The following is a 25533-nucleotide window of genomic DNA, read 5'->3' as shown; positions in this document are numbered from 1 at the left end:
CTGTGCGCATAGCTGAAAGTTCGCTACTCCAGTTATTTAGGAGTGAGTGGCATGCGCGCGCGCACTCAGACGCGCAGTGTGAGTGCGCGCATAATCAGTTCCACAGATGTTTCACTGGGTGCGCTTCAGCGGTTTAAATTATAATCTTTACTCACATTCATTTTCTTAGATTATGTGAAGTCATTACGTGGATAGATTTATCTGAGAGAGGAACGTCAGGTTTTCCCACGTGACGTTTTAAATACCTTTTCGATTCATATCTTTTTGTATTGTTATTATTTTTGGTTTATTTGATTTTTTTTAAATTCACATTTAGTTACATTCAGGGTCCCGGACCAGTATTGTCGTCATATTGCTATAGTTGCTTCTGCTGGACCAACACACTGAGCTCATGTTCCTCCAGACACAACGCAAGTTACATCATCAGACCGTGTGCCAGGAGGAGGAAGATGAAGTGTGCTCAAGTGTTTGAGAAGGGGGGCGTCTACAGAAGCGTCGAGAGTGAGAGAAATAGTCCTGGTAGCGCAGTTTACTAGATTAACCGACAGGTGGCGCCACAGTATAACAAGCGCACATACGCGCCAACGCACCAGAGGATCTCAAACGCAAACAGGTGTCGCTCTTTGCCTGCACTTTCCCTTTAAAATGTGCAGAGGGAAAACGTTTGTTTACATGTCACTGGTGAAGCTCTTGTTAGAGATGGATTAAACATGCTGTTTTAGGAAAATAAAGTAGAAAGTAAATTATGCAGTGATGCAGCAGAGAGCAAAAAAGTAACAAATGAACATGAATTATGTACATCTAGAACTATAAATACATGGACAAATTATAATTACACATGTTAACACTGTAGCAAAATATAACATTTCTCTGAGTTTAAAATTTCATGGTGGTTAATCTTAAACAAAAGTTAATCTCCTCCCTTCGAAACGCCAAGGGAACCAATTCTCAATGATGCTTATTGTTTTAAGTTGTTGTTGTAACTTGTGGCATTCTATTGTTAGTTTAAGTTTCAATAGATTTGAGGATCTATTGTTTATAAATAGACCCTACTTGGATGTTTTCCTCATATGTAGTAGTTTGCCAGTTGCCAGGAAACTGTAAATTCAACTTGTTAAACCTTAATCACTTGAGTTTGATGTCTGAAGATTGCCATACTTTATGTTAAAGATAAGAAATGATATGGTATCTTATTTTCACAACAGTGCCTGTTAAAATCTTGTACAGTGGTCCAGAGGTTTGGAGACCAAAACCTGGTCCTAATGAGGCAGAACCTCATTTGTGATGTACTGTTTAAGATTCCAAATGAATATAAGTCAATACAGTGTCCTAAGAAGACTAGCTGTGCAAACCTGTGTGTGTGTGTGTGTGTGTGTGTGTGTGTGTGTGTGTGTGTGTGTGTGCATGCGTGCGTGTGTGTGTGTGGGTGTGCGCGTGTGTGTGTGTGTGTGTGCGTTACCCTTTGCAGTGACTCATGAGTCCAGGTTGTGGGAGGGGGATGATGCTCCGGTTCATGTCACACATGTTGTGCAGCAACAATAATATTTGGAGAGTTAAGTGGCTGCAGTCTGCAGCACAAACTTAGACGCACCGACCACTGAGCCCTCGCGCTTCTCTCGCGCGCGCACTCAGTCAGATTTCCCTTGTCGTTTAAAGTGTAGCAGCTCAGAGGAGTTGCAGTTCAGAGTGGAATCGCTGTGCAGGATGAAGAAGCTCAAGGGGCAGCGCGTTTGCATAGTTATCTGAAGACGCGCAAGCGGCATTTCATGAAGTTGCGCACAACTTTGTTTTAACTGCACGCCAACGCACAGCAGCTGAATTACTGTGTGGACTTTTCTGACCGGGAGCAGACATGGCTACACTCATTCATTATTTGGTTATTTGTGTAGAATTCCTCCTTTATTTCAAACAAACATTTTGTATGGAGGTGGATTTCCTCACACCAGTTCGTGTGGATCCAAACGTGGACGAGAAGCATCTGCAGATGAGTGAAAGACAAGTTGTTTTTAGACTAAGTGCTTTCCAACAGGATTTTTACCTACGACTCACACCGGATTCTAGCTTCCTTGCAGCTGGTGCTTTGGCCCCGGAGAGTGGCTCCTCAGCATCCAACGCCTCTACAGCGGCTGACCTCAGGGAGTGCTTCTACTCCGGCCAGGTCAACGCAGACCCAGATTCCTTCGCTGCACTCAGCCTGTGTAAAGGCCTACACGGAGGCTTCTCTTATAAAGGGATGGAGTATTTCATCAGCAGGAGTGAAGACGCAACAGCCGCGTCTGGAAACCGAAACTATTTGGACGGGACGCATGTCATTCGCCGCAGGGCACGCGCTGCGAGCTCAGACGGCAACTTCACCAGCAGGTGTGGAGTCGCACCTGATCCCAGCTTCACTGTTCCCCTGGAGAAATACAAGCACTTGATTGAGCCGGATAGAGATGACTTTACTGAAACTGTGCTGAAAAGCTTAGGAAGGTCAAAACGATTCGCCTCCATCCCCAGATTTGTCGAGGTGCTGGTCGTGGCTGATGAATCCATGGCCAAATTTCACGGGGATGACCTGAAACATTACCTCCTGACCCTGATGTCAGTGGCCTCCCGACTGTACAAACACCCCAGCATTTTAAACTCAATCAACATTGTGGTGGTTGGGTTCATGGTGATTAATGAAGCCAACAAGGGCCCGAAGGTTTCCGGCAACGCAGCTCTGACTCTGCGGAACTTCTGCTCCTGGCAGAAGAAGTTGAACAAACACAATGACAAGCACGCGGAATACTGGGACACTGCCATACTGTTCACCAAGCAGGTAAGTGGTAACATCTCAGAATTGTCATTAATTGTGGTCTTTGCAGACTTATTGCATCAATGTATGTACTTGTTTGACCTCTTTATTATTAAACAACTGTTGTGTCTCTGTCAGACCATGTATGAAATAGTGACTGGGGTCCCTTCTGAAGCCAACCTGGTAAAGAATAGCCACTAGGGGGCGAAACCACTGGTTGTTTAACAGTTTCGTTGTCATTGCAATGGTTAAATGGCTTGTTGTGGAGAGATTGGGAGCTGTCTTCACTCCCTCTATTGGGGAAAACCATCCTTGCAAGATCAGGGCGTCTGACACAGAGTCCTCAGAATCAGGAGGGCACCGGCTGTAAGATCAAAGCAGCGATCGTGTTCATCATGGCACAGCCTGCGAAAAAGTAGCAGAGAAAACCAGTTTCAGAGGAAGTGAGGAAGAGGAAACGACGGTCTGACCGAGCGAACGACGAGAATTGAAAAACACACAGAAGCAGGCAAAACATGGCTCCACGCTTGTGTTTGCCGGCTCGAAAACAAGTGCACATGGTCAGGCGAGGGGAAGTGTTGGGAATGGGGAATACACTGCTTGGACCCAAATGCACGAGACAGGAGGCACAATGACGGATTTCAAGAGTCTTTATTCTCTTGAAAAGGTAGGCAAAATCAAAATCACTAAACTAGACTATACTAGTAGAAAAAACAAAATCACTTCTTTACAGAAGTAAAAACTAAACTAGACTATACTAGATGAAATTAAAATCACTTCTTTACAGAAGGAGAACAAACAAGATTTGACTTGACGCTTGAGTTAAGACTAAACCAACTTGGGACCTGACGTGAACTCTAGAAGCGTAAACGACGCACTGGCAAAAGACAAAAGAACTGGGGACACTATATAGGGAAGAGGGAATCAAGGGCAGGTGCGAGTGATTACTTAAGGATCACCAGGTGAAGTGCATGAGGGAATAAGGGGAGATGTGTCAAAACAACTAAGGAAACTACGAGAAAGTAAGACATGACATTTACCAAAATAAAAGGGGAAGTGAAAATCAAACCCACACCAAAAGTGACATGAACTTAACGTGACTTTAAGCCTAAACTAACACAAAAACTAAACTAAGCGAACTAACAAACTTGACGCTTCGTGACAGGAAGGGAGGGGGGAGCGTCAGCAGTGAGTTTTTACGACAGTCAGGATAAAGCAGTAGACAGTGGATGGATGTTTACGGTGGCGTATGAAACGATGTACTCCGGAACTGTAGGGGGAGCTCCATAGAGAAAGAGGTGAAAAGTGACTTGCACAGTTCCACTTTAAGTTTGGAAACCTCAACATGGCACTGGCAAAATCCTTTTCTGGAGTTCAGATTTTTATCGGTGACGTCACAGCTGTAGCCATCAAAAATGTATCCTGAGGTTACTTTGCACACCTTTATAGTCATGTAGTGTCTCATTTGAGTTGTTTTTATACTGCGTTGGTCAGTTGACGTTCTTGTAGCCATGTCATGTCTCATGGATTAGTTTTGTCTCTGACTAACTTAACAAGCATTAACAAAGAGGCTGTGGGCCCTGACCCCTAATCCTTAGGGGTACTACAATTGACACTTGTGCCTGGTATACACCAGTTCTGTAATCCATCCATGAAAGAAGTGTTTTATCTACACAGCTGTGCAATGCCCTTTTTTTCTGTGTCACAGGAAAAGATCAAGTGAGAAGGCCCTTCCCATGAAAGACTCTGATCGCATGTGTTTCTATAGAATGAGAGTTTGGTCACATGCAATAAATTAAGTGTTAGATCTAGAATGTAACCCTTTGAACAGAGTAATATTCCAATAACAATTCGAGAAAGCACTCAAAGGCTGCTCATTTTCCAACAGTGTCACATTTTCCTATCTTGCAATGTTAACAATTGTTTAAAAGAAAAGAAAAAGAAAAAGATCAAATCAGCCAGTCTTTCTCTTGGAAGACCTTCAGCCCATGTGTTTCTACAGAATAAGGAGTGGGTCTCATTATCTGCCATAAGAATTGTCATAAATTACATTTACTAGTTTATTCAGTCAGTTTTTCTTTCTAAACTCATAACATGCACATGAGGCCAAAAACATGTCTTGTGATCCTGACCCTTGTCCATCCAAACAGTTCATCTGTGAGTCCAAATAAAAAAAGGAACCTTTCCATGATGTTCTGCCTCCAACCACGTCTGTCACCATCGCGGAGGCATACAATTCCTGTTAGGATACAAGTCACTCCTCCATGATGTAACGCGACACCATCAAATGCATTCACCATAATCACAGCTGTCAAGTAACCCCACATTACCATCATAGCTGTGACCACGCACATACTAAACCGGAGCTCTTTCTCCATAGTGACTCATTTCTGTCCATCCTTTCCTCTCTGTGGTGTGTTAGATGTTTCCTGCTTTTAAATAAGGTATAATTCCACTCTCACTGAGCATCAATACACACTGCAGAGTAATTACGTCAAAACTCTTGAAGGTCAGAGACACTCATCTAAGTACCACAGTGAAATAACTTGTTCACTCTGAGGGCACTTCTGTATAGGAAAGGCCTGGTCCAGTGTTTGTCCTTGGAGGACACAATGAGCACAGCTGCTGCATTGGAAAAAATCTAGTCATAGATTATGGAGAGCAAGTGGTGTGGACTACACATGGCTGACGGAAAGCAGTGCTCCTGGCGTCCCCACATTAGTTTAATGCTTGGTCAATAGACCCATAAGAGAGCCACGTCACAGAAATGTGCATTTTGGGGTCAGAAAACACACTTGTACCATTAATTTGTTTGGATTTCACAGAAATGTGTGTATCAATGCACATATGTATATGAAACCTATGCTGCCTAAAGTTATGTTGTGGTCTTGGACGTAGCTAGCTTGTAGTTAGCTGCTGGCCGGCTAGCGTGCTGACACCAAACATGGTGTGCTAAAAACGTTCCTTGTAAGATTTGTATGAGCATAGACTTTCTTGCGTGTACGGGCTAGCTTTATCTATAAGGTAGAAGTGAATAGCTGGCTACTTGCTAATATCATCTAGCCAATCTTTTATGGCAGACTATTGCCGACAGCTAGTACTAATTTATTTAGTTTGTGGTCCTTAATCGACAACGAAAGACCAAATTCAGAATTATTTGGTGGAGGACCGTGGACATACATGCTATTTGTTGACCTGTTGTGACGTTTTCTGACCCCAAACTGTGCACGCATGCTCGCTAGGCTTGGAATGTTTGTATACAATGAAAGGGTCTTTTGTGTATTCTTATTTAAAAAGAAAAATGCATAAGCACAGGGAGGTCAATTTTGAAATGGAATGAACTGATTGAACTTTCCCCTAATGAGTATTTTATTATGATTATTCACTTATCAGTATTATCCTCAACTATGGATGATGAGATATTCTGGGGACCCACTCATGTATTTCTCCTGGCGTAATATGATGATAAATTGTTTGATAAGAAAATAATCTACAAACTGTTTCAGATTACAACATGAATAATGAATGATTTATTGTACTCTGAAGGCTTCTGTAAAACACACAAAATGCCAATGGACCCCATTTGAGAGCCGCTGGCTAAAGCTTAAGCTAAGGGACCACCAAAGTTTTGCATGAGGTGAATATAAAAGCCAAAAATACATTAATAGCCTTCCATTCGACACTATCTTAATTAAAACCATAAATGTGCAATACATGGCTGCAGAGCAATATCAACAGATTAAAGTCAATGAGATTCAACATCTGGGGACCATGAATGTATAATATGCATGTAGTTTGATGACATTCCCTCTAACAGTTGTTGAGATGTTTTACTCTGAACCAAAGTGATGCACAAAAGGGGGGAATGGTAAGAATTAGTAGCTTGTAAAGAATGTAGTGGACTCCCTTGGTTTGGTTTGACTTCACTCCGAGTTGTGTGTTGCAGGTGGGATTCATCTAGTCCCTCCCAAACTATCTTCTTACCTCTTACCTAAACACCAAGGGGCAATCTGTAATGGCCTATCTCCCCTGTCCGTCTGCCTCAATATATTTTGAGAAGAGAGCAGCAATAAGCAAAGCAGAGTCCCATGTGCTTTGTATTAGTCTGTATGGTCTGTTCGCTCTGTACCCCACAGCTCAACCACACAAATCATGTTTGGAACATGGTTTGAGATGTGTCTGATTTTTCATGCTTCTTCTAAAAAAAGACTTGTGCTAATAATGCTCCCCACGCTGCATCGACAGGATCTTTGTGGTGCCACGACCTGTGACACGCTGGGGATGGCTGACGTTGGGACCATGTGTGACCCGAAGAGGAGCTGCTCTGTCATCGAGGATGACGGCCTGCCCTCAGCGTTCACAACTGCCCATGAACTTGGTGAGAATGTTTGAGTGTTTTTTTGAGTGAAGCGCTGACTAACTGGCCTGGACTTACAGGGACTGAGCTTTCATGCCACACATTTTAGATTTATGCTAATGTGCATTTGAACTGAAGCAGGCTTCATCGTGAGACATGCTTCATTCCGTGGTTCTCAAACTGTTTCTGGCACTCCAGAGAGACGAGAGAGCCCATGACCCCTCCCAACATCTTTTTTTTTTTTTTATCATCTATAACAATTACAGGGGAAGCAACTGATAAAAAAGTAAACTTTCAGTTAAAGGTCAGCGTGATAGCATCATTCAACCCAAGAATACATCCATACTACTCAGTTTTCGTTTAAACATTCATAAATTCCGCTCCCAATACGCCTGCTGTCCAAATACCCCGGCATTTGGGAGACCAGAAATGAGGGCTGAGACTGCCTTTCAGTATAGACAGGCAAAAACAGAGCGCTTTGGAAACAGTGACTCATGCCGGTTCTTATCAGCTGTGACTTGACTATCAGGTGTGAATGGAAAGTCCCAGCAGACCAAGGGCCACTTGCAGCTCGTCAAAGGAACGCCACAGTCCATTCTGACAGACGTATACCTACGTAAGCCTTGTGAAAACCGCTCTGCTTGGAAGGCTTTTGCAACACAATGATCTACCACGTAGATGGTGTCCCCGAGCTCTGCGTGGTTTCAGACCTAGGGTCTATCTAATAGCATAAACTCATGTCCGTTTGTAAATCAGTCTCTAATGAGGTGGGGAGATTCAGAACAAGCAGATCTGTGGGTCCCATGGGCCAAAGTTTAGATGTGCGCATGTTTGACGTAACAGCTGCACAATGTAATTCTGCACTTTGGCAGCTGCATGTGGCAGGAGAGAGATAAGTCAAAATAACGCAACTTCAGTTCCTATTAACCATTTCACATGGAAAGCAGTTATATATTCGCCCTGATGGTCTGTATTGCTTTAAAGAAGGCAACTTTAAGACAAATCTATCGCTGAGTCTACTTTTCTCTGGACTTCTCATGACTGCGTCTCACTGCTCTTTGGAGGCTCTGTGTTAAGTAATTAAAGCAACTCTATGCAACTTTAATAAACTTAAAATAACTGCTTCAAAATCATTGTAATGGGTCACAGACTTGTAATAGGGAAAATGTCCCTAGTGCAAAGGAAATTTTCCCTTATAAACCCATGACCCATCAAGCCTCAATTTTCCCAGAAAATGGAACCTCTTTAATCCTCACTCTGCACCTGAACCTCTGTCCTTGCTCTGTTGGTGTGTGAGCACAGTGAGAAGTGAGTCTAAGCTAATGAGACTCAGAGACTCAAACTGTCAGAATCAAGTTCAATCAGTTCAATAGTTGGAAGTCAAACATCTGCTCTCATCGTGGAGCGTTTGCTTAGCACATCCAGCAAAGGTTCATAGTGTCGCTTTAAAAGTCCACCGTATTAGTGAAGAAGTTGGCTCTAAAATAAATACGCATCATTTGCTATGACGTGGTTTTAATCTCGACATTTGTGGAACTATTAAAGCAGTGGTTCTCACTCACACACAGCAAGTCCTGGAAGTAGAAGAAAACCCTTAAGCCTTATTTATGCTTTTTTAGTGTTTATACTCGACTCTACACAGTGTTTTTCAATATGCTTATTGTATATGTTTTTCTTCCTAGCAACCGCATACTTTCAGTTGGCTGTCTCATCTGCCAGTTTACAACATTGTGATCAGTACAATGATTGTTTATTTGTGTCTATCCACGCTACCTTTTACTCATTTGGGTGGATTTGAGAGGACAACAGGAACTGAGGTGGTTCTCAGGGAGATGGTGAAGACAGTGATTACCAATCACAATGATCTACTTTAAAATATGCATTTCTATAAGAAAATGCTATATGTGCGTGACATGAGAGGAAAGGTTTGAGTCTGCTGTATCCAATGTTTATAAAGTTTGTCTGTGTACACCTCTAAAATGAATTAGCACATTATATGCAAGAATAGCACATTGTTTTCAAAATCTCATACCTTTTGGCGAGTCTACCTCAGATGCTTACAGTTTACAACAGTGCAATTTCTTGTGACATCATACTAAATTCAGAAGTGTGGATTTATGTCCACTGGGTGGAGAAGTGTGGTCTGAATGATGAGCAGTAACTACCTGACAATACACTCTTTTCTCTTCCACAGGCTTTTGTATAAGCCCATATTTATGTCAGATGGTAAAATGGAAAAGGAAGTGTTGTTGAACACGGCTAATACCTTCCTTTTCTGCTTTTTGATGCACTTTAATGGACGCCATTAAACTGAAGTTTTACTTACTCCGAACATGAAGGCCAGTCCCGTTAATCCCACAAGTGACAGGTTCACTCATTTTCAATAATCAGTGGTTGATGAGGCTGTAAAAGAAGCAGGACTCAATGCCCGAGACCACATGCACAAGTAACTCCTGAGGCCCCAGGAGAGGCATTGGTTTACACTAACTGCATATATGTTAAATAATTGCACACTTTCCCCTCAGAACAGTCCTGTCTCATGATTGAACAAGCTAAAACCACACTTTATGATTGGTCTTTTCTCTTTTTTTCCCCTTTTGGAAAGTATGCATGTTCGTATTTAGGGAATGAAACAATTACCTTGGGAACTGAATTCCCCCACCAGGCCAGATTTAGAGCATGGATGTATGCCACGCTGTATGTTCTCATGCATGGATGCATTCCTCTTTGCTTCAGTCCAAGTTTGGCTCACGTTTATACATCGACACAGACTGCGTGTACGGTGATCTGCGGTGGTCTGTTAAAGCTACAGCACGTAACTTTAGGTGATTTCTGTTGGTATTATTGTGCCTCTTTGTGAACCATAGAATAAAATGTAATTATAGACGTGCTGCATCCTTTATCTGAGAATGCACTCTGTCATGCAAAACTATCAGACCTGACTAAGAGAGCATTTGTGTGCAGTGCACGGGTGGGCGGAGACAAGAGGGTACTCCAGACTGTTTGCAGTCATCTCACTTTACTAGCGCAGTGACGCTGTTGTCTCTGTCTGCCATGACATGACAAATGAATCACTTCCTGTGTGCAGCACTTACGTGTCACTAATCGAAGCACTGAGAAACACAGAGCGAAAGGTACTCACAACAGGTTCCTGAAATGTCCTTGAAATGTCAAAGTAATTGCATTTTAAACCATGTTATGACTGAAAATGGAAGGAGGTGACCGTGTGTCTCTGTTCCCACCCCGCCCCCCTCTCTCTCTCTCCCCAGGACACGTCTTCAGCATGCCCCACGACAATACTAAGGCATGTGAAGAGGTATTTGGGAAACTAAAGGACAACCACATGATGTCTCCCACACTGATTCAGATCGACAGGAGCCGACCCTGGTCTGTGTGCAGCGCCGCCATCATTACAGAGTTCCTGGACAGAGGTCATGGTTAGTAAACACTTCCTGTATAAGTCAATGGACGTAGATGGAGCACTAATTCCGTTCTTTGCCGTCAGCTGGTAGTAATCTCTCCCACAAGAAGAAAGAAAAATAAAGATATTGGCCCTATTTTGTCACAGTTATACAGATCAGTGCAGTCGTATGACCAAAGGCCAAAAATATGTCTGCAGCCTCCTTTCTGTTATCCCTTTGTTAATTTGTGTAGCATTAGTTCAGGCAGACCCTGCTTTACAGTGACTGAGTCATAGTCACAGCTGTGTAACGTTCATTCTTCATTCATTCACATGGACATCACAGTCATTATAGGCAGACATTTCCTTACTGTTTTTCTGACAAACAAGCTCATGGTAACACACACACACACACACACGGTAACACAGCTGACCTGACAGCACAGGTTCTCACTTGATTACAGAGGGAAAGATCACGTGTGCAGAGTCTGTTCTCCATCAGCCTTGAAGTTGTTTGAAGTTGCTGTGGGGGTTTTCCCTGTAGCTCGTGCATGATGTTGAGCTGATCATTTGAACAGCATTTTTGTCAGACTGTTCACTTTAGTTGTAGGTCCTCTGTTATCAAGATGCTATAACCATCATCATCATGCAAGCTCATCTGCGAGACATGTATACTTAGGTACCTTAGGATTGTTACCTAACACAAGGTACATATATTTGGTTTAAAATACTTAATTTAAACATTAAGTTAATGTTAAGCTGTCTTTCTTTATAGCTATTTCATCAAATAAGAGGTAAAAGAGGGCTGCTTTTAATTCAAGAGGTATTTCAACAAGCTGCATTGATGCAATCATATAATACTCTTTGTTTGATGTACTTGAAATAATATTAAATAATGACGATAAATAACAAAGCTTGCAATAAGTATACTATTCGTAAAAATATGTTTTGAGGAGTTTTAGTGTCTTTTATCTATTTGTCTTGGTGCTCTGTTTTGCCTTAAACTCAGTGATCGGACCAATCTTGTTTTTAACCTCAGCAGCGAGTCTGCTAATAAAACACTGATAAACCCACTATACTCGTCCCTCCCAGGATTATAACCAGCTGGTGATGTAGTGGAACATTTTGTTGCTAAAAGAGCCCGACTATCTGTAGGCCACAGCAGTCATAGCTGAAATGTGGTAAAATGATGGAATAATCAAATCAGAATTGAATTAATTCAAAACATTAGATTTGATCATCACTTTGATGCAGCTGCCAGTTTCTCATACAGCTTTAAGAACTTGAGAATGACAAGTTAATCGAGTTGTGTCATTTGCTGGCCAGAGTTTTTTACAAAAATACTGGGAATTGCTGAACATCTGGGTGTATTTTTCTTTGTTTTGATCATTAAAAACACAGTTAAGTCGTCCTGGGTGTGCTGATAGTTCTAATTCAGTTGCATCGAGTAAACATTTAGCATGAGCTGAAAACGCATTTGCCATTTTGAAGCATTGATGTCAAGAGAAACTGCCACAGGATGAGTCAGTAATTAATGACACAAGATCCTCACAAACCTGGACAGACCATTCAAATAACATTCCACACTGGAGTGTAATAAACACACCACATGGGAGTTAAACACAGTTATGCAAGTAAATATGTTTTTCCTTGCCTTGTGATATATTTTCTAATGATAAACTGACCACACACACACACACACTTTATGCTCAAATGTAAACTCCCGTTAAGTGAGAACAAGTAGATTCAGTGTAATAAAGAGTCTTAAAAGGCAATTTATTACCTCCATTTACTTGAACACGCTTTTCTACATTAGCTGTCTCTACCTCACATGAACTCACCTGAACATCCTGTCACAGCATCTTAACACTGATTAGATTAGCTTGTTATCAGAAATCTTTCTACATAGGAACATGCAGAATCTGAGTTGTTTCCATTTCTAGTTTGGAGAATGATGTTTTTAGCATGCTGTGGTGGGTCTGCAGTCCAAAACGAGAGGAAAAGATATGGAACGCGTCGACCAAAATGCATTTTATCTGCATTTACATGCAAACAGCTGTTATTTTAGGACAGCCAAAAATCTTGCTAGCTGTTAGGGGAAAAAAAAACCCCAAAAAAAGTGCTGTAACTGTAACTCCATTCTCACGTCTCACGTTGCTCAGACTGTAAACAATGTTCGGGAAATGGAAAATGGGTCTTGGCCAAGATATTTGCTGTCTACATGGGAAGCTCCAAAATACTGGTCCACTGCCCCAGAGGCTATTTCAATGCCAGATGATAGCTGACGTGTCTGAAGATTGAAGGCTCTAACATGACTAAGAGCAGATGCTCACCATGTCTCAATCCAAACATGTTAAGGAGCATTATTCCTTATCATTCCTTATTCACATGTTGCCCTCATTCATATTCTAACACCATTACAGGTAATTATAACCTAAGCTTCATTTTGCAACAAGATAAATTGTATCGTTTTTTTGTTATCATGTGATAGGTTTGTAACCAGTGTTGGGCAGTAATGCATTATTCAGTAATGGATTACTGTTGTATAGGAATTACAATTTCCAAAAAATAATTATTACAAGTATTAAAAAAGGAAAGTAAGACTGATGTTTTTGCTGGATCGCAATTTGTTTTTTTGTTCTTAAGAGTTTACTTTATGATTGTGTGTACACAACCTCCAACTCCGCCATGTTATATTCGTGCCGTCTGATTGACTGCAGTGCTGTTTGTTGGTTTATGTAGGAGACTGTCTGTTGGACCAGCCTCAGAGGCAGCTGTCACTTCCTGACAACCTTCCGGGCTCCAGCTACAGCCTGCACCGTCAGTGTGAGCTGGCCTTTGGTGCCTCCTCCAAACCCTGCCCCTACATGCAGCCCTGCTCCAAACTGTGGTGCACGGGAAAGGCCCGCGGACAACTGGTGTGTCAAACCAGACACTTTCCCTGGGCGGACGGCACCAGCTGTGGCATTGGCAAGTTCTGCTACCAAGGAGTTTGCAGCGACAAGAATGTGACCATGCACATCAAGGTGAGTGTTTTACAATCAGTTACTGTATTTCGATGTCATCAGCTGACGTCACACTGATTTACCACTGTGGTTGTAGGTGGACGGCCGCTGGGGGAAGTGGGGTGCATTTGGAGACTGCTCTCGTACCTGTGGTGGTGGAGTTCAGCTGGCAAAGAGAGAGTGCAACAACCCTGTCCCTGAGAATGGAGGCAAATACTGTTACGGGGTCCGCATCAAATACCGCTCCTGTAACCTCAACCCCTGTCCTGATACAGGTACGCTAGTCTGCATTTATACAGGTAGACGCCCATAAAGAGCTATAAATGGCCCAATCACTATCATTAACTTTCATTGCCACGTTCAAAATCATCATACAAATATTAATACAACATTGTTTCAGTCACAAGCTGCACAGTTTAACACAGAGTACTACCTCTCTCATTCAAAATACAAAAGCCAGTTCGATAACATCATGAAGCAGCATGGAATCATGGGAATTGCTGGGCAGCAAAGAACAATGAGTTGTTGTGATCCATTAAGGACAAATAATACAGTAAAATGAAACAAAAATAATAATAATAATAATAAATAGGTAATAATCTTGAATATAAATGCAGATTTTTATGATCTTATGTGTTGGTGTTCCAATTTCTGAGTGAGCTCATGTGAGAACTCTGTAGGAGGAACTCCAAATGATCCACAGGGTGGGTGAGTGTCCTGTCTAGTGCATGTTGCACGCTCCAGCCAGGCTCCACCCCCTCGCCTGGATCCCCCTGGAGATTTTCCTCCTGTTGTGAAAACATTTGACCCAGATAATCACTACTGTCTTAGTCATGTGTGAACGGCACATTCTGGACCAGGTCCGCACCCAATTTTCCAGACAGTTAGCCAGAGCTCACGCCTGAAATGGCTCAGAATTGACTGTCAGAGCCTCGAGACCAAGAGACCCATGTCACAGAGCAAACACTCGAGATACAGCTAATAACTAAGCTTTAAATGACAGTATTTCACACCAACATCTGCTTAAACAGTTCTGGACTAACCGTCATTCTGCTGTAACTTTGTTTTTCATCTCCAGGAAAGAGTTTCCGGGAGGAGCAGTGTGAGGCATTCAACGGCTTGAACCTAAACACCAACAGATTGGGTTCCTCTGTGGTTTGGGTTCCTAAATATTCAGGCATCTCTCCCAAGGACCAGTGCAAGCTCATCTGCCGAGCCAATGGAACTGGGTACTTCCATTTCCACGCTCAGAAGGTATGTATGACAACTTCTTCCACTGAAACATTCACGGCACCAAACATGCAATTGGAGTTAAATCACTGTTGATAACACAAAAATGTGGAGCTGGATTAAAAAGACTGTCGGCATGGTGTGTTGACGAAGAAAGTTAACATGTTTGAGTTCAAGGCAGATGACACCACTCCACTTCACCACCAGCACATAATTACCTGAGGCTGATTTTAAAGTTAAAGCTTTCGTGAAAAGCCTTAAGACAGTTCAGAGCAGCTTGACCTGCTTCTATTATACTGCCATAAATAAAAATGTTCTCTTACACTTACTGTAGATCTAGATGTGTCTGTGAAATGATCTTAATACTATGACATCTGCACTGCTTCATGTCCTTGAACACATCATGAGTCAAGACCTTATGGGATGTGGAGTGAAACATTTAAGTGGCTCTGTGTTTTTAGGTTAGGCATTTACAGTTAAGGCTACACGGTGGTGTAGTGGTTAGCACTCTCGCCTTGCAGCGAGAAGACCCAGGTTCGAGCCCCGGTTGGAACAAGGGCCTTTCTGCATGGAGTTTGCATGTTCTCCCCGTGTGTGCGTGGGTTCTCTCCGGGTTCTCCGGCTTCCTCCCACAGTCCAAAAACATGCAATGTGGGGATTAGGTGAATTGGACACTCTAAATTGACCATAGGAGTGAGTGTGAGAGTGAATGGTTGTTTGTCTCTAGCTGTGTGTGGCCCTGCGATGGACTGGCGAACTGTCCAGGGTGTACCCCGCCTATCGCCCGATGTAGCTGAGATTGGCACAGCACCCCCCGCGACCCTCTGGTGGAGGATAAAGTGGTAGATGATGACTGACATTTACAGTTAAGTGTCTGCCTTGAGAGACTTGGCTCTTATACAGACTGCAAGAAGAAACTAGAAGAAACTGCACTCGAATGCAGGGCTTTAAGTGCAAACAGTCAAGTATTTAATAACGATAACTCACAAAGGGGAATCCAGGTGAGGGCTTAAGTAAGGCAAACATCAAACTGAACTGTAAAACAAAAATCTAAAATCGCTAAAAAACGTCCTCAAGTAAACACAAGAATTGCTGAGACACCAGAAAACAAAGGTAACCAGAGTAACAAGATGAACTGACAATAAAACACAGAATGATAAAATACACAAGGGGAGGAACTAACAGTACACTGGAAAATCCCATCAGGCAAACTCAAAGATATAGTATGCAACATTTCTGTGTAATATATCTAATATATGACATTTTATTTTAGTTTTACACTCTTAATATCTGCAGTAATGTGGATTTCTGTTCATGGAAACAGACCATTTCATTTCCGTTGCCTTTTAATGACCTAATTTGACTGTCTGTGCTATTACTTCCAGACAGATCCACAATGAAAGCGTGGAAGGAAATATTTGCTGCTACTAGTTTTCTTCTTTTGTTCTTGTTTGTTTTTTCTTTCATTTTATTGTGTGTATTTTTCACTAATGGCTCATTATTACTCTGTGCCATTTGTTGTGTTGCCAACAAGACAACAATTCCCATGATTTCATGACATCAAACTAGCTATTTTGTTATTGTTTTGATTGGGAGACTTGTAGTGGAAGAAATGACATAGTGTGTTTAAAGACAGGAAGTAAAACAAGTAAGTTATACAAAATAATACCAGACACAAGATGACCAAGACAGAATAAACTAGATAAAGCACAGAGAGTGGCTTAACCTCTGCAAATGCACCTTAGTTTCCCACAGTGTCTGTCCAGATTTCCACCAAACTGCACAGTAACTTAAATCTATTTGATATACTCACTCACTCATCTTCTTCACCACTTTATCCTCCACATGAGGGTCGCGGGGGGGCGGTGGTGCCAATTTCAGCTGACATAGGGTAAAACCCTGGACAGGCCGCCATTACAATATCACATATTATATTTTTATTATATTACATATTTCAAAACCAATACTTAAAAAACTCCCCTGTCTCAAAGAGTTAACAATTTGAAGGAATTCCTGAATCAACATCACCACCAAATTATAATTATGTCTTGGGTCGTAAACTTAAATCCGCAGAAAGTTTCATCCAAATCTGTCTTTTACTTTTTGAGTTATGCCGCCCAAAAATGGGCTGATGCAGCCAAAAACATAACTTACTCAGTGGGAGTAAAACAAAAAAACGCAAGGCAAGTCAAAAACAACAGAAACACCAAATACCAGACAGAACAATAAAAGTCCGAATGAAAAATAAACGTCCAAACGAGTCGTAACAAATCAAAAGTCATTCAGGGTCCGGGGGTCATGAGAGAAACAGGTAATTCCATCCTCAGCACAGTGCTGAGTGGAGATGTGTCAGTGGCAGTCGAGTGGATTTATGTAAGCAGCATCAAAACCCACTTGTAGCAGCAACACAAGTCCACGGCTCAGTGACACTAAAGAACACTTTCAACTCCCCTCGTTCTTTTCCTGCGTTAAACTGACGACTGGCAGAAGTGTGTCTGCAGCTTTGCTCTCTTTTGTCTTTTAGACACATTAACCAATGACATCAGCCAAGGATGGTGTAATAATAAAGCGGTCAAACCCTAATACAGGTCGTGGATGGGACGCCCTGCTCTCCAGACACCTCAGCTGTATGTGTTCAGGGAAAATGCATCAAGGCAGGCTGTGACAGCAAGCTGGACTCGGACAAGAAGTTCGACAAGTGCGGAGTGTGCGGTGGGGACAACAAAGGCTGCAAGAAAATCTCAGGATTGTTCACCAAACCTGTGTAAGTAACATGCAAACACATTCCATATCATATAGGCTTAATCAGCATGGTTTGAATGTAACATTTGTTTATATTTAATAGTTTTACAATTCTTAAGTACATTTACAAAAGGGGAGATTGGATAGGACGCAGAAGTGAAACCTGTCATCTCTGCACTGGTTGCAAGAAATCAGTTTGCATGCAAATCAGTGAGAATATGGTCCCAATAAATGGTTTGTGTTTTTATAGCGCGTTTCAGTTTTGCCATTCACCCATTCACTCATTCACTCACACGTTGATACAGACACCAACATGGTGCTGGTCCAAATATTCAAGTGGAGACTCCACAGCAGGAGTTAATAAATCAGTAGATGATGTCACAGTAAGTTGCCCCTTGGTTCACAGTAGACGCAGAGTGCTCCAGCTGTTGTTTGGCCTGAACATGGGCTCAGTACCAATGTCCACCCTCACAGTGAGTCAGTGTAACATCATCACATTTTGTGCGTCAAATGAAAAGTAAGTTTTCAATGTAAAACCAATTCCATTCCTGTTTATATCATATCAAACCCTTGCTGCCTCTCACACTTATAGGTCATGAGAGTTTAGGGCTGAAAGGTTTAGGAGGGACATTGTGACTTGGTCATGGAACAGTTCCGCTTCCGAATGAAGTGCAAAAGGCTGTTTTTGTTGTCATCCCAGCTCCAAAATCATGTGCATTATAATAAAGAAGAACGCTGAATCAGAAACTGGCACGTACCTTCTCTATTATAATAGTCTAAACACATTTCTCATCTGTATTTGGAAGCTTGATAACATAGTGGAGGTTTCTCTTGAGAACACACTCCTCAGTCTTCTATTAAGTGAGTGGACACACTAAACTAAGGGAAAAGGCAGAGGAGAGACAGAGAGAAACTGAGGCAGATAAAGTTTTAGGCTTTTATACTTTCCTGAAGCCACGCCCACTGACACATGTAAGAAAACAAGCCTCTCAGCTCCAACCTGAAAAGTAACTGAATCTTAGCATGTTAATGACCAACAGCTGGTCAGTGATTGATTGTAAAGAGGAGCAAGGCCTTAAATATGAGTGGAGCTGCACAACAGTATATGTGCCACATGCTGTAGCTCCATTTGGTTCTGGGGTTTTTTGTTTTATGTTGTTTACTCTCTTCTCAACCGGGGTGCTTATCCATGTGTTCCGTGCTCTTAACTTACAGAGTGGATGAGGGCTTGATTTTAAATATTTGATTTACTCCTTTGGACAAAATGACATCATAAAAACTAAAGTCAGCAGAAAAAAAAACCGAGCGTAAACGTCAAAGCATGTTCATACATCCTTCTAATGACATTATATCATTTTCTTGCAACGCTAGCATCAGGCTTTGCTGCTTTTTCCATGATTGTTTCTGATTATATTCCTGTTTAGTTTGTTAACTCACACAAAATGATCTGTGGGTAATTCCCTTTGGCAAAGTCTGCGGAATCACAGGCTCACAAAAACTGCAATGGAATAGATTCAGAAACTCCGAAAGAGAGTTCTTATGTACATGACAGTTTAACAGTTGGATGGTCCTCACTGACTGATCAGGAATGTCCCTCAACATCAACGTGTGTGTGGACCCTACTCACAAAGGCATTGGAGCACCATTTTTAAATGTATAGAAGTCTATAGGCTAAATTAATAATATACAATACTTGTGTATTATTAATCGATTACTATATTAATCGACAACTATTTTAATAATTGATTAATTGGTTTGAAGCTTTTTTCCTCATTAAAACATCACATGGACAAAACAAGACATTTCCAGGTTTGACAAACACCAATCAACATAATTTAAGGTTTTCTGACATTTTATGGACCAAACCATTCATCGATAATGAAAATAATTGTTAGTTGCAGCTCTACTTGTGTGATACAGCTTTACATTATATTCACATATATACACAATCAAATTTGAGGACAAGAAAAGCTCAATGCTGTGTTTGACTTTCACACAAACAAATCAGTGATCCCATTTCACTCGGAGTAAATATTGGTTCCTGTCTTACTCCGTTTTATTTAATCTGAGATTATTTCAACATGTGGTGAGAGGAACATTTTTGTCTTCACGCATTGTTATAGAACAAAGGGGCAGTTGGGAACGAGAAGCACTTATCCTGTCAAAATGCTGAACAACCAGGTTATTTGAGCGGTAGAATTCACTTCTGAAAGTTGTCTCGTCTTGATTTGAGAAACCACTACACTGGGAAACACAGGGAGAGTTGTGTTGAGCTGGCAAATGGCATAACGTCCAGAAGGAAAAGGAATATACGTCAAGTAGCCACAGGCTTATGAAAAAGAAAGAAAAGACAAGACTAAACCAGAGTAAGTTAGGGAAACTATAGGAAATAACAGCAATAGTAAAAAATACATTCATCTGCAGGAACAGGAATATACAAACAAAAGTTACACCCTAATTAAACACCATGAATCGAAAGAGAAAACAAATCCTTTTTAAACATATACCTTGCATCTTTTTTATTACTTATTTTTGTATATTTTTCTATTTTTTACTGTTTGCTTGACAATAAAAATAGTTTAAACATTTTTAAACATTTCCGATGATGACTCTCTTGCTACGTGAGCTTTGATGATCATCTGATTGAGCATCGCCCGTCTTTTGTTTGAATGTAACTGACATTTGTTTAAGCATGAATATAATTGTTTATATAAATGTCACACACTACAATTTTAAGATCACTCAAAATGTACACTTTCACTCTTTTACAGTCACGGCTACAACTTTGTGGTGATGCTGCCAATAGGAGCCTCCAACGTCGACATCCGTCAGCGTGGCTATCGTGGAATAGTCAGTGATGAAAACTACCTGGCAGTGAAGAACCAGTACGGAAAGTACCTCCTGAATGGCGACTACGTGGTGTCGGCTGCAGAGCGCGACCTGCTGGTGAAGGGCAGCCTGCTGCGTTACAGCGGCACCTCCACATCGGTGGAGATTCTGCGAGCCACCAGGCCTCTGAAGGAGCCCCTCACTGTAGAAGTGCTCTCTGTGGGGAAGATGACTCCGCCCAGGGTGCGCTACTCTTTCTACATCACTAAGGAGAGCAAGGAGCAGAAAACTCTGCAGAAAGAGGAGAGAAGCCACAAAGCGCACAACAGCGTCTTGATAGACAGCAACAAAGTAGAAGCTAAGAAGCAGGTGATGGGCAAGAGGCCGGTCAGTCACTGGGTGACGGGAAACTGGGATGTATGCACGGTGACCTGTGGCAGCGGTTTACAGAAGAGGCTGGTGCAGTGCCAGAGTGCAGAGGGACGTCCTGCAGTGGACTGTGACAGTGCTGACAAGCCTGTTGCAGTGAGAATGTGTGGGGATCCATGTCCCATGTGGGATGTGGGGACCTGGTCTCACTGCTCCAAGTCCTGTGGAAGGGGCTTTAAAAGGCGGCTGGTGCAGTGCATGACAGATAATGGCTTGCATCTACCCAGAGAGCACTGCTCTGGGAAGAGGAAGCCTCAGGAACTGGACCTCTGCAACCTCAAACCATGTTAGAGAAGTGCAGACACAGGAAGTGGGCTTACCTTTTAAGGGCAGACAGATGATTTGATATGAACCTTATACCAAATCAGCATGACAATGATTCAACGGCCGCATTTGGTGCAAATCCTCTCAACTTCAGTCTGTCTGCAGAAGCATCTGCGCTACAGAAGGAGAGAACCTTCAGCTGCTCCTGTTTTGAAAAGACAGAGACCTGTTTACATAAAAATTGAGGACACGCTGTCTTGTAAATTGAACCGTCAAACTGTGGTGGGTTTGACTTTCGGTTAGTCTACCTCTACCAGGAACAAAGACACACCAAACCTGTGCAAACTGTACAGACGCTACCAGAGATGGAGAGACATCGCTCGTTGATATCGGTCCATGAAAAGGATGAGATGAGACTGGATGAAAGCTTATGAGACTTGCACTGTGCTTTTATCAGGAGCAGGTATCTGTGACTTGACATTTCTACTCATTCGGCTGACCACTCAGCTGACACGTGAAACACAGTACTGTAGCTGCCACATTCTAGACCCGAATCGGTCTGTTCCTCCTTTATTGTTTATCTTTTTGTCTTGATTCAGTGCCAGTCGGTTCATCTGCAAACAGCCAGACACCATGATATCCTACGCACTTGAAACAACTGGATCAATATCAAATAATTCCTGAATTCTGTTGACCAAGCAAAACGAAAAGTATTGTATTAGCGTGGTAAGAGCTGAGATGTTAACCTTGTGTATACAGTGAATCTAGTGTGTTTATAGGGTGCAATCATAACACGTCTTTGTCTGTCATGTGTAAAACAAACTGACGAATGCTCAGATGTTTGTTCAGTGTTGCCAAGGAGCTATAACACCAGCATGTGTGAGTCCCAGAACATTTTGCTTTTTATTTTGGTCCAGTTGAAAAGTCTATTAATGACCAGCTTTTTTATATATAGGTTAGATATATAAGGCTAATAAGGTTAGAGCACCCACAGTGTACTGGGTCTTATTTTTGCTCCATTTTCTTTTTAACGGCAAAAGAGACGGATCTTTGACCACAATGTCTGTGTCTGTCAAATATGGCCCGAACATATACCGTATATTCATATATACACAACACTTTCTGCATGTGCAGCTGTCCTGCTGGATAAATCCAGTGTAGATTTTAAAGGTCCAGTGTGTAAGACTTGGTGACATCTATTGGTGAGACTGCAGAATGCACTCTCAAGACATGAAAGGTGGCGATCACTCTTTCAAAACTCGCTCTACTTCTCCCACTCTCCCTGCTGTTTGTGGTATGGGTTCATGTGGGAACACAAAACTCCTGCAGAAACATGAGAGCACATGATGGTGGATTCTGTAACACAACGCCCTCACCGACTCAGTTAGACACTTCTTCAAACACACTTATTTGTAATATATTCAATATCTGCCAACGACCCTCTAAAATGTTACACACTGGACCTTAAAAATGCTTTAATTGTGAAATATCTGCAGTAGCATAGATGTTAGATTTATACATTTTCAAAGGCAAACACTGTGAAACACAGAGCTGGAAAAGTAGCAGCTTCACAGCAGGTGCGCACAGGTGAACGTGAGTTGCAGCAGGTGAGCGATACGGGTGTCACACACTTCACATGCATCACGTAGTCCAAGCTTCACCTTCCACAAAGAATACGCACACTGAGAGCCTGAGGTGCACAGAAGCAGCAGCCACTGTACACTTCTGTCAAAACTTAATCGCTGTTGATGCGTCCTTGTCAAAAGTTATCTGACAAATCAGTGAATCTGTCAACAGAAAATGAACAACTGATAATCAGTCATATTTGTACTTGTACAAGCAAAACTGATTCAAGCTTGTCAAATATTTTCTCTTATGGTTGATTGAAACAATGGCGTCCTGTATCCGAAGACATTGTATATTCATTATTAATATCCCCAAAGTAATCAAACCTAAACACTTTATATGGTCAGTATGTTATATTTCAAACACAAATAATAGGTTCATTGTTCTTTTCTTCCACAATCATTGTTCTAGAAAGCAAAGCATCTCCTTAAATGGAAGAGAGAGAGAAGACAATGGCAGGACAAAACGCAAACAGATGGAAACTCCCAATTGAGGCAATTAAACACTTCCATATACTGAAACCGGCACCCCACAAGAAAGAAGGGAAATATCTTATGGTTGCTTCAAAACATGCACATCATTGTAAAATTGGCTTGACAGTATTTCAAAGTGAAAACAGTTCTTGGTAAAATGCCTGTTGGCTTGTGATATATCCTCAGCATACACAGGCTCCATTCCTTGTGCTTCATGGCAACGTCGACTCCTCTATGCCTAAACAAACAAGAGCTTCATGTAGTGGATGAGTCAAAACTCATACATAAGTCAGTGATATGGGAGAATTCACCAAGACTTGAACAACTTTGACAAAGGCCAAATAGCTGTGGCCAGATGACTGGATCTGAGTTAGTATTTGTCAGATTTGTACCCAAAAAGTTCTGGATTAGAACCTCACAAATCTCTTAGTTGAAAGCTGAGATCCTGATGCATGCAGAACTGAGAAATTCCAGATCCAAGTATGAAACAGGCTTGTCTGTTTTCCAGACCCGAGTAAAATGGAGTAATATTGAGAGAGACACAGCGAGGAGACCCAAACCTGATCACTATCACTTTCACAGATTGCAATTAACAATGACAACAAATGCTGATTTTGAATCCGCTTTGTGGCATTAGAGACCACTTCACAACTGTTTGCCTTTGAACTATAGTAACATTTGCATGCTAACGTGCAGTCACTCTGTGCTGTATGAGATAAGCCCCAACTCTCCTTGCTTCGGGCATATAAGGACATCCAGTATATTCATGGCCAGGTGTCCTCAGATTAGCTCAGGTTGTACACATGTTAAACGGTTAATCCAGGAACCCAAACCAGACACATTTGACCTTGGAAGCATGGAAGCCAGTCAATACTGGAGTATGCATGCACAGGTCCTGCAGAGTCCTTGCTTTAGTGGGTCAGTGCTGTCTTGGCAACATGCAAGTATATTTGGCAGTGGTGGCTTTAATGTTTTCGGCTCATTAAGCATACATTGTGGTCGTGTTCATACCTGGCATTAACATCCGTCCTGAGAGATCTGATCACATGTGGACGGCATTAAGTACAGCTTTTCACACCTGGCATTCAAATACTTCCTCGATGTGTCTCCTGTGACCACATGAGATCAGATCTGGCGCCCCCACCCAGTATTCGAATACACCCTGACGTCATGTCTGTTGTGAGGACTGACCGAGGGAGAGAAGAGTCCAGAGGAGCTGAGAGAATGAAAGCATTACTCATGCTATTGTAACATGAAATAAGGTTTTAATCAGACACGTGATAATCAGTATTAACACTGTGGCAGTGGCTATAAAACAACATATGGGTGCTGATTAGTCTAAAAAGGGCTGAGACTGTATTCATGCAGCTTAGGAACGTGGTCACATTCGTCCTTGATTGGTCACACAGAAATGTTAGTAGCACGTTTGACCGGGGTCTATTTGTTGCCAAAATCATGCATCATGTCAACCTGTGTTTTGGGACCTTGTGTACATGATATCCAAACCTTTTGAAAAGCAATGACTTTGCATGGTGACACGTCAATTATCTTTAGTGAACTGTGAAGTGAAAAAAATACAAAATGTACCACATCGAACACACACACACACACACACACACACACAGTGAAGTTAATGGCAGAATTCACTCAAAAACAATCAATCATCAAACAGATATTGCTGTACTTTCCATGTTGTAACTACAGGATGAAAATTGGATGGACATTTGTTTTGATGAGATTGTTTTCATTTCAGTTGTCCAACTGGTTGCCGTCTGGAAATATGTGCGGTTCAATAGAAAATGCTTCAGCAGTCTAAATGTTGTGTGTATATATATATATATATTGGCTGAAGTCCATCAGGCGAATAACTTCTTGTACTCAAAGGTAAACATGTCCTTAAACGTGAAGAGCCAATTCTTTAACAGGAAACTCATTGCAGTTTTTACATCTTTTCAATCTTCTGTTTTGCTTCCTATTGACTATCTTAAAGATAGCTTTGTACTTTTTTTTGTCTTTTACATCATGTGCAGATGTTTTTTTTTTATCAGTTGTCTTTTGTATTGTATACTATGTATACATCCATCTAGCAATATAAAATAAAGTATATATGAGATTATAACCATATGCTGAATCATGATTCATTCATGACAGTCAGGGAATATGACTTAATGGATACGTCTCCTGCAGTATATGTCAAAGTGGATTTCTGCTGCGTCTGCCATTACATGTGATGACACGGTCAACTCTCTTCCAACTTGAAGCATGAGCAAATGAAAATGCATTCATTCTTCCACTTTGGTTTTCTGTTGATTCAAACTCTGTTGTTCCAGCTGTACTGTAATAACACACCCAGCTTGGCCAGCGCCTGCCCAGTAATCCTGATGCATTGTTGGATGGAT

The 25533-nt window shown here is 41.7% G+C and overlaps 1 protein-coding gene across 1 annotated transcript; it reads left to right on the top strand.

Annotated features, from left to right (window-relative positions):
• Nucleotides 1-1560: 1560 nt before the first annotated feature.
• Nucleotides 1561-25256, top strand: LOC122773901 (A disintegrin and metalloproteinase with thrombospondin motifs 15-like). Its single transcript, XM_044032884.1, has 8 exons — nucleotides 1561-2803; nucleotides 7025-7157; nucleotides 10406-10573; nucleotides 13279-13562; nucleotides 13639-13816; nucleotides 14620-14795; nucleotides 17360-17535; nucleotides 20285-25256. The coding sequence occupies exons 1-8, from the start codon at nucleotides 1853-1855 to the stop codon at nucleotides 21060-21062; spliced, it is 2844 nt and encodes a 947-aa protein (XP_043888819.1). The 5' UTR covers nucleotides 1561-1852; the 3' UTR covers nucleotides 21063-25256.
• Nucleotides 25257-25533: the final 277 nt, after the last annotated feature.

The sequence above is a fragment of the Solea senegalensis genome, linkage group LG8 (assembly GCF_019176455.1).
Source record: "Solea senegalensis isolate Sse05_10M linkage group LG8, IFAPA_SoseM_1, whole genome shotgun sequence".
NCBI classification, from domain to species: Eukaryota; Metazoa; Chordata; class Actinopteri; order Pleuronectiformes; family Soleidae; genus Solea; species Solea senegalensis.
Note: the sequence above shows the minus strand (reverse complement) of the source record. Positions and strands in the feature narration are given on the sequence as shown.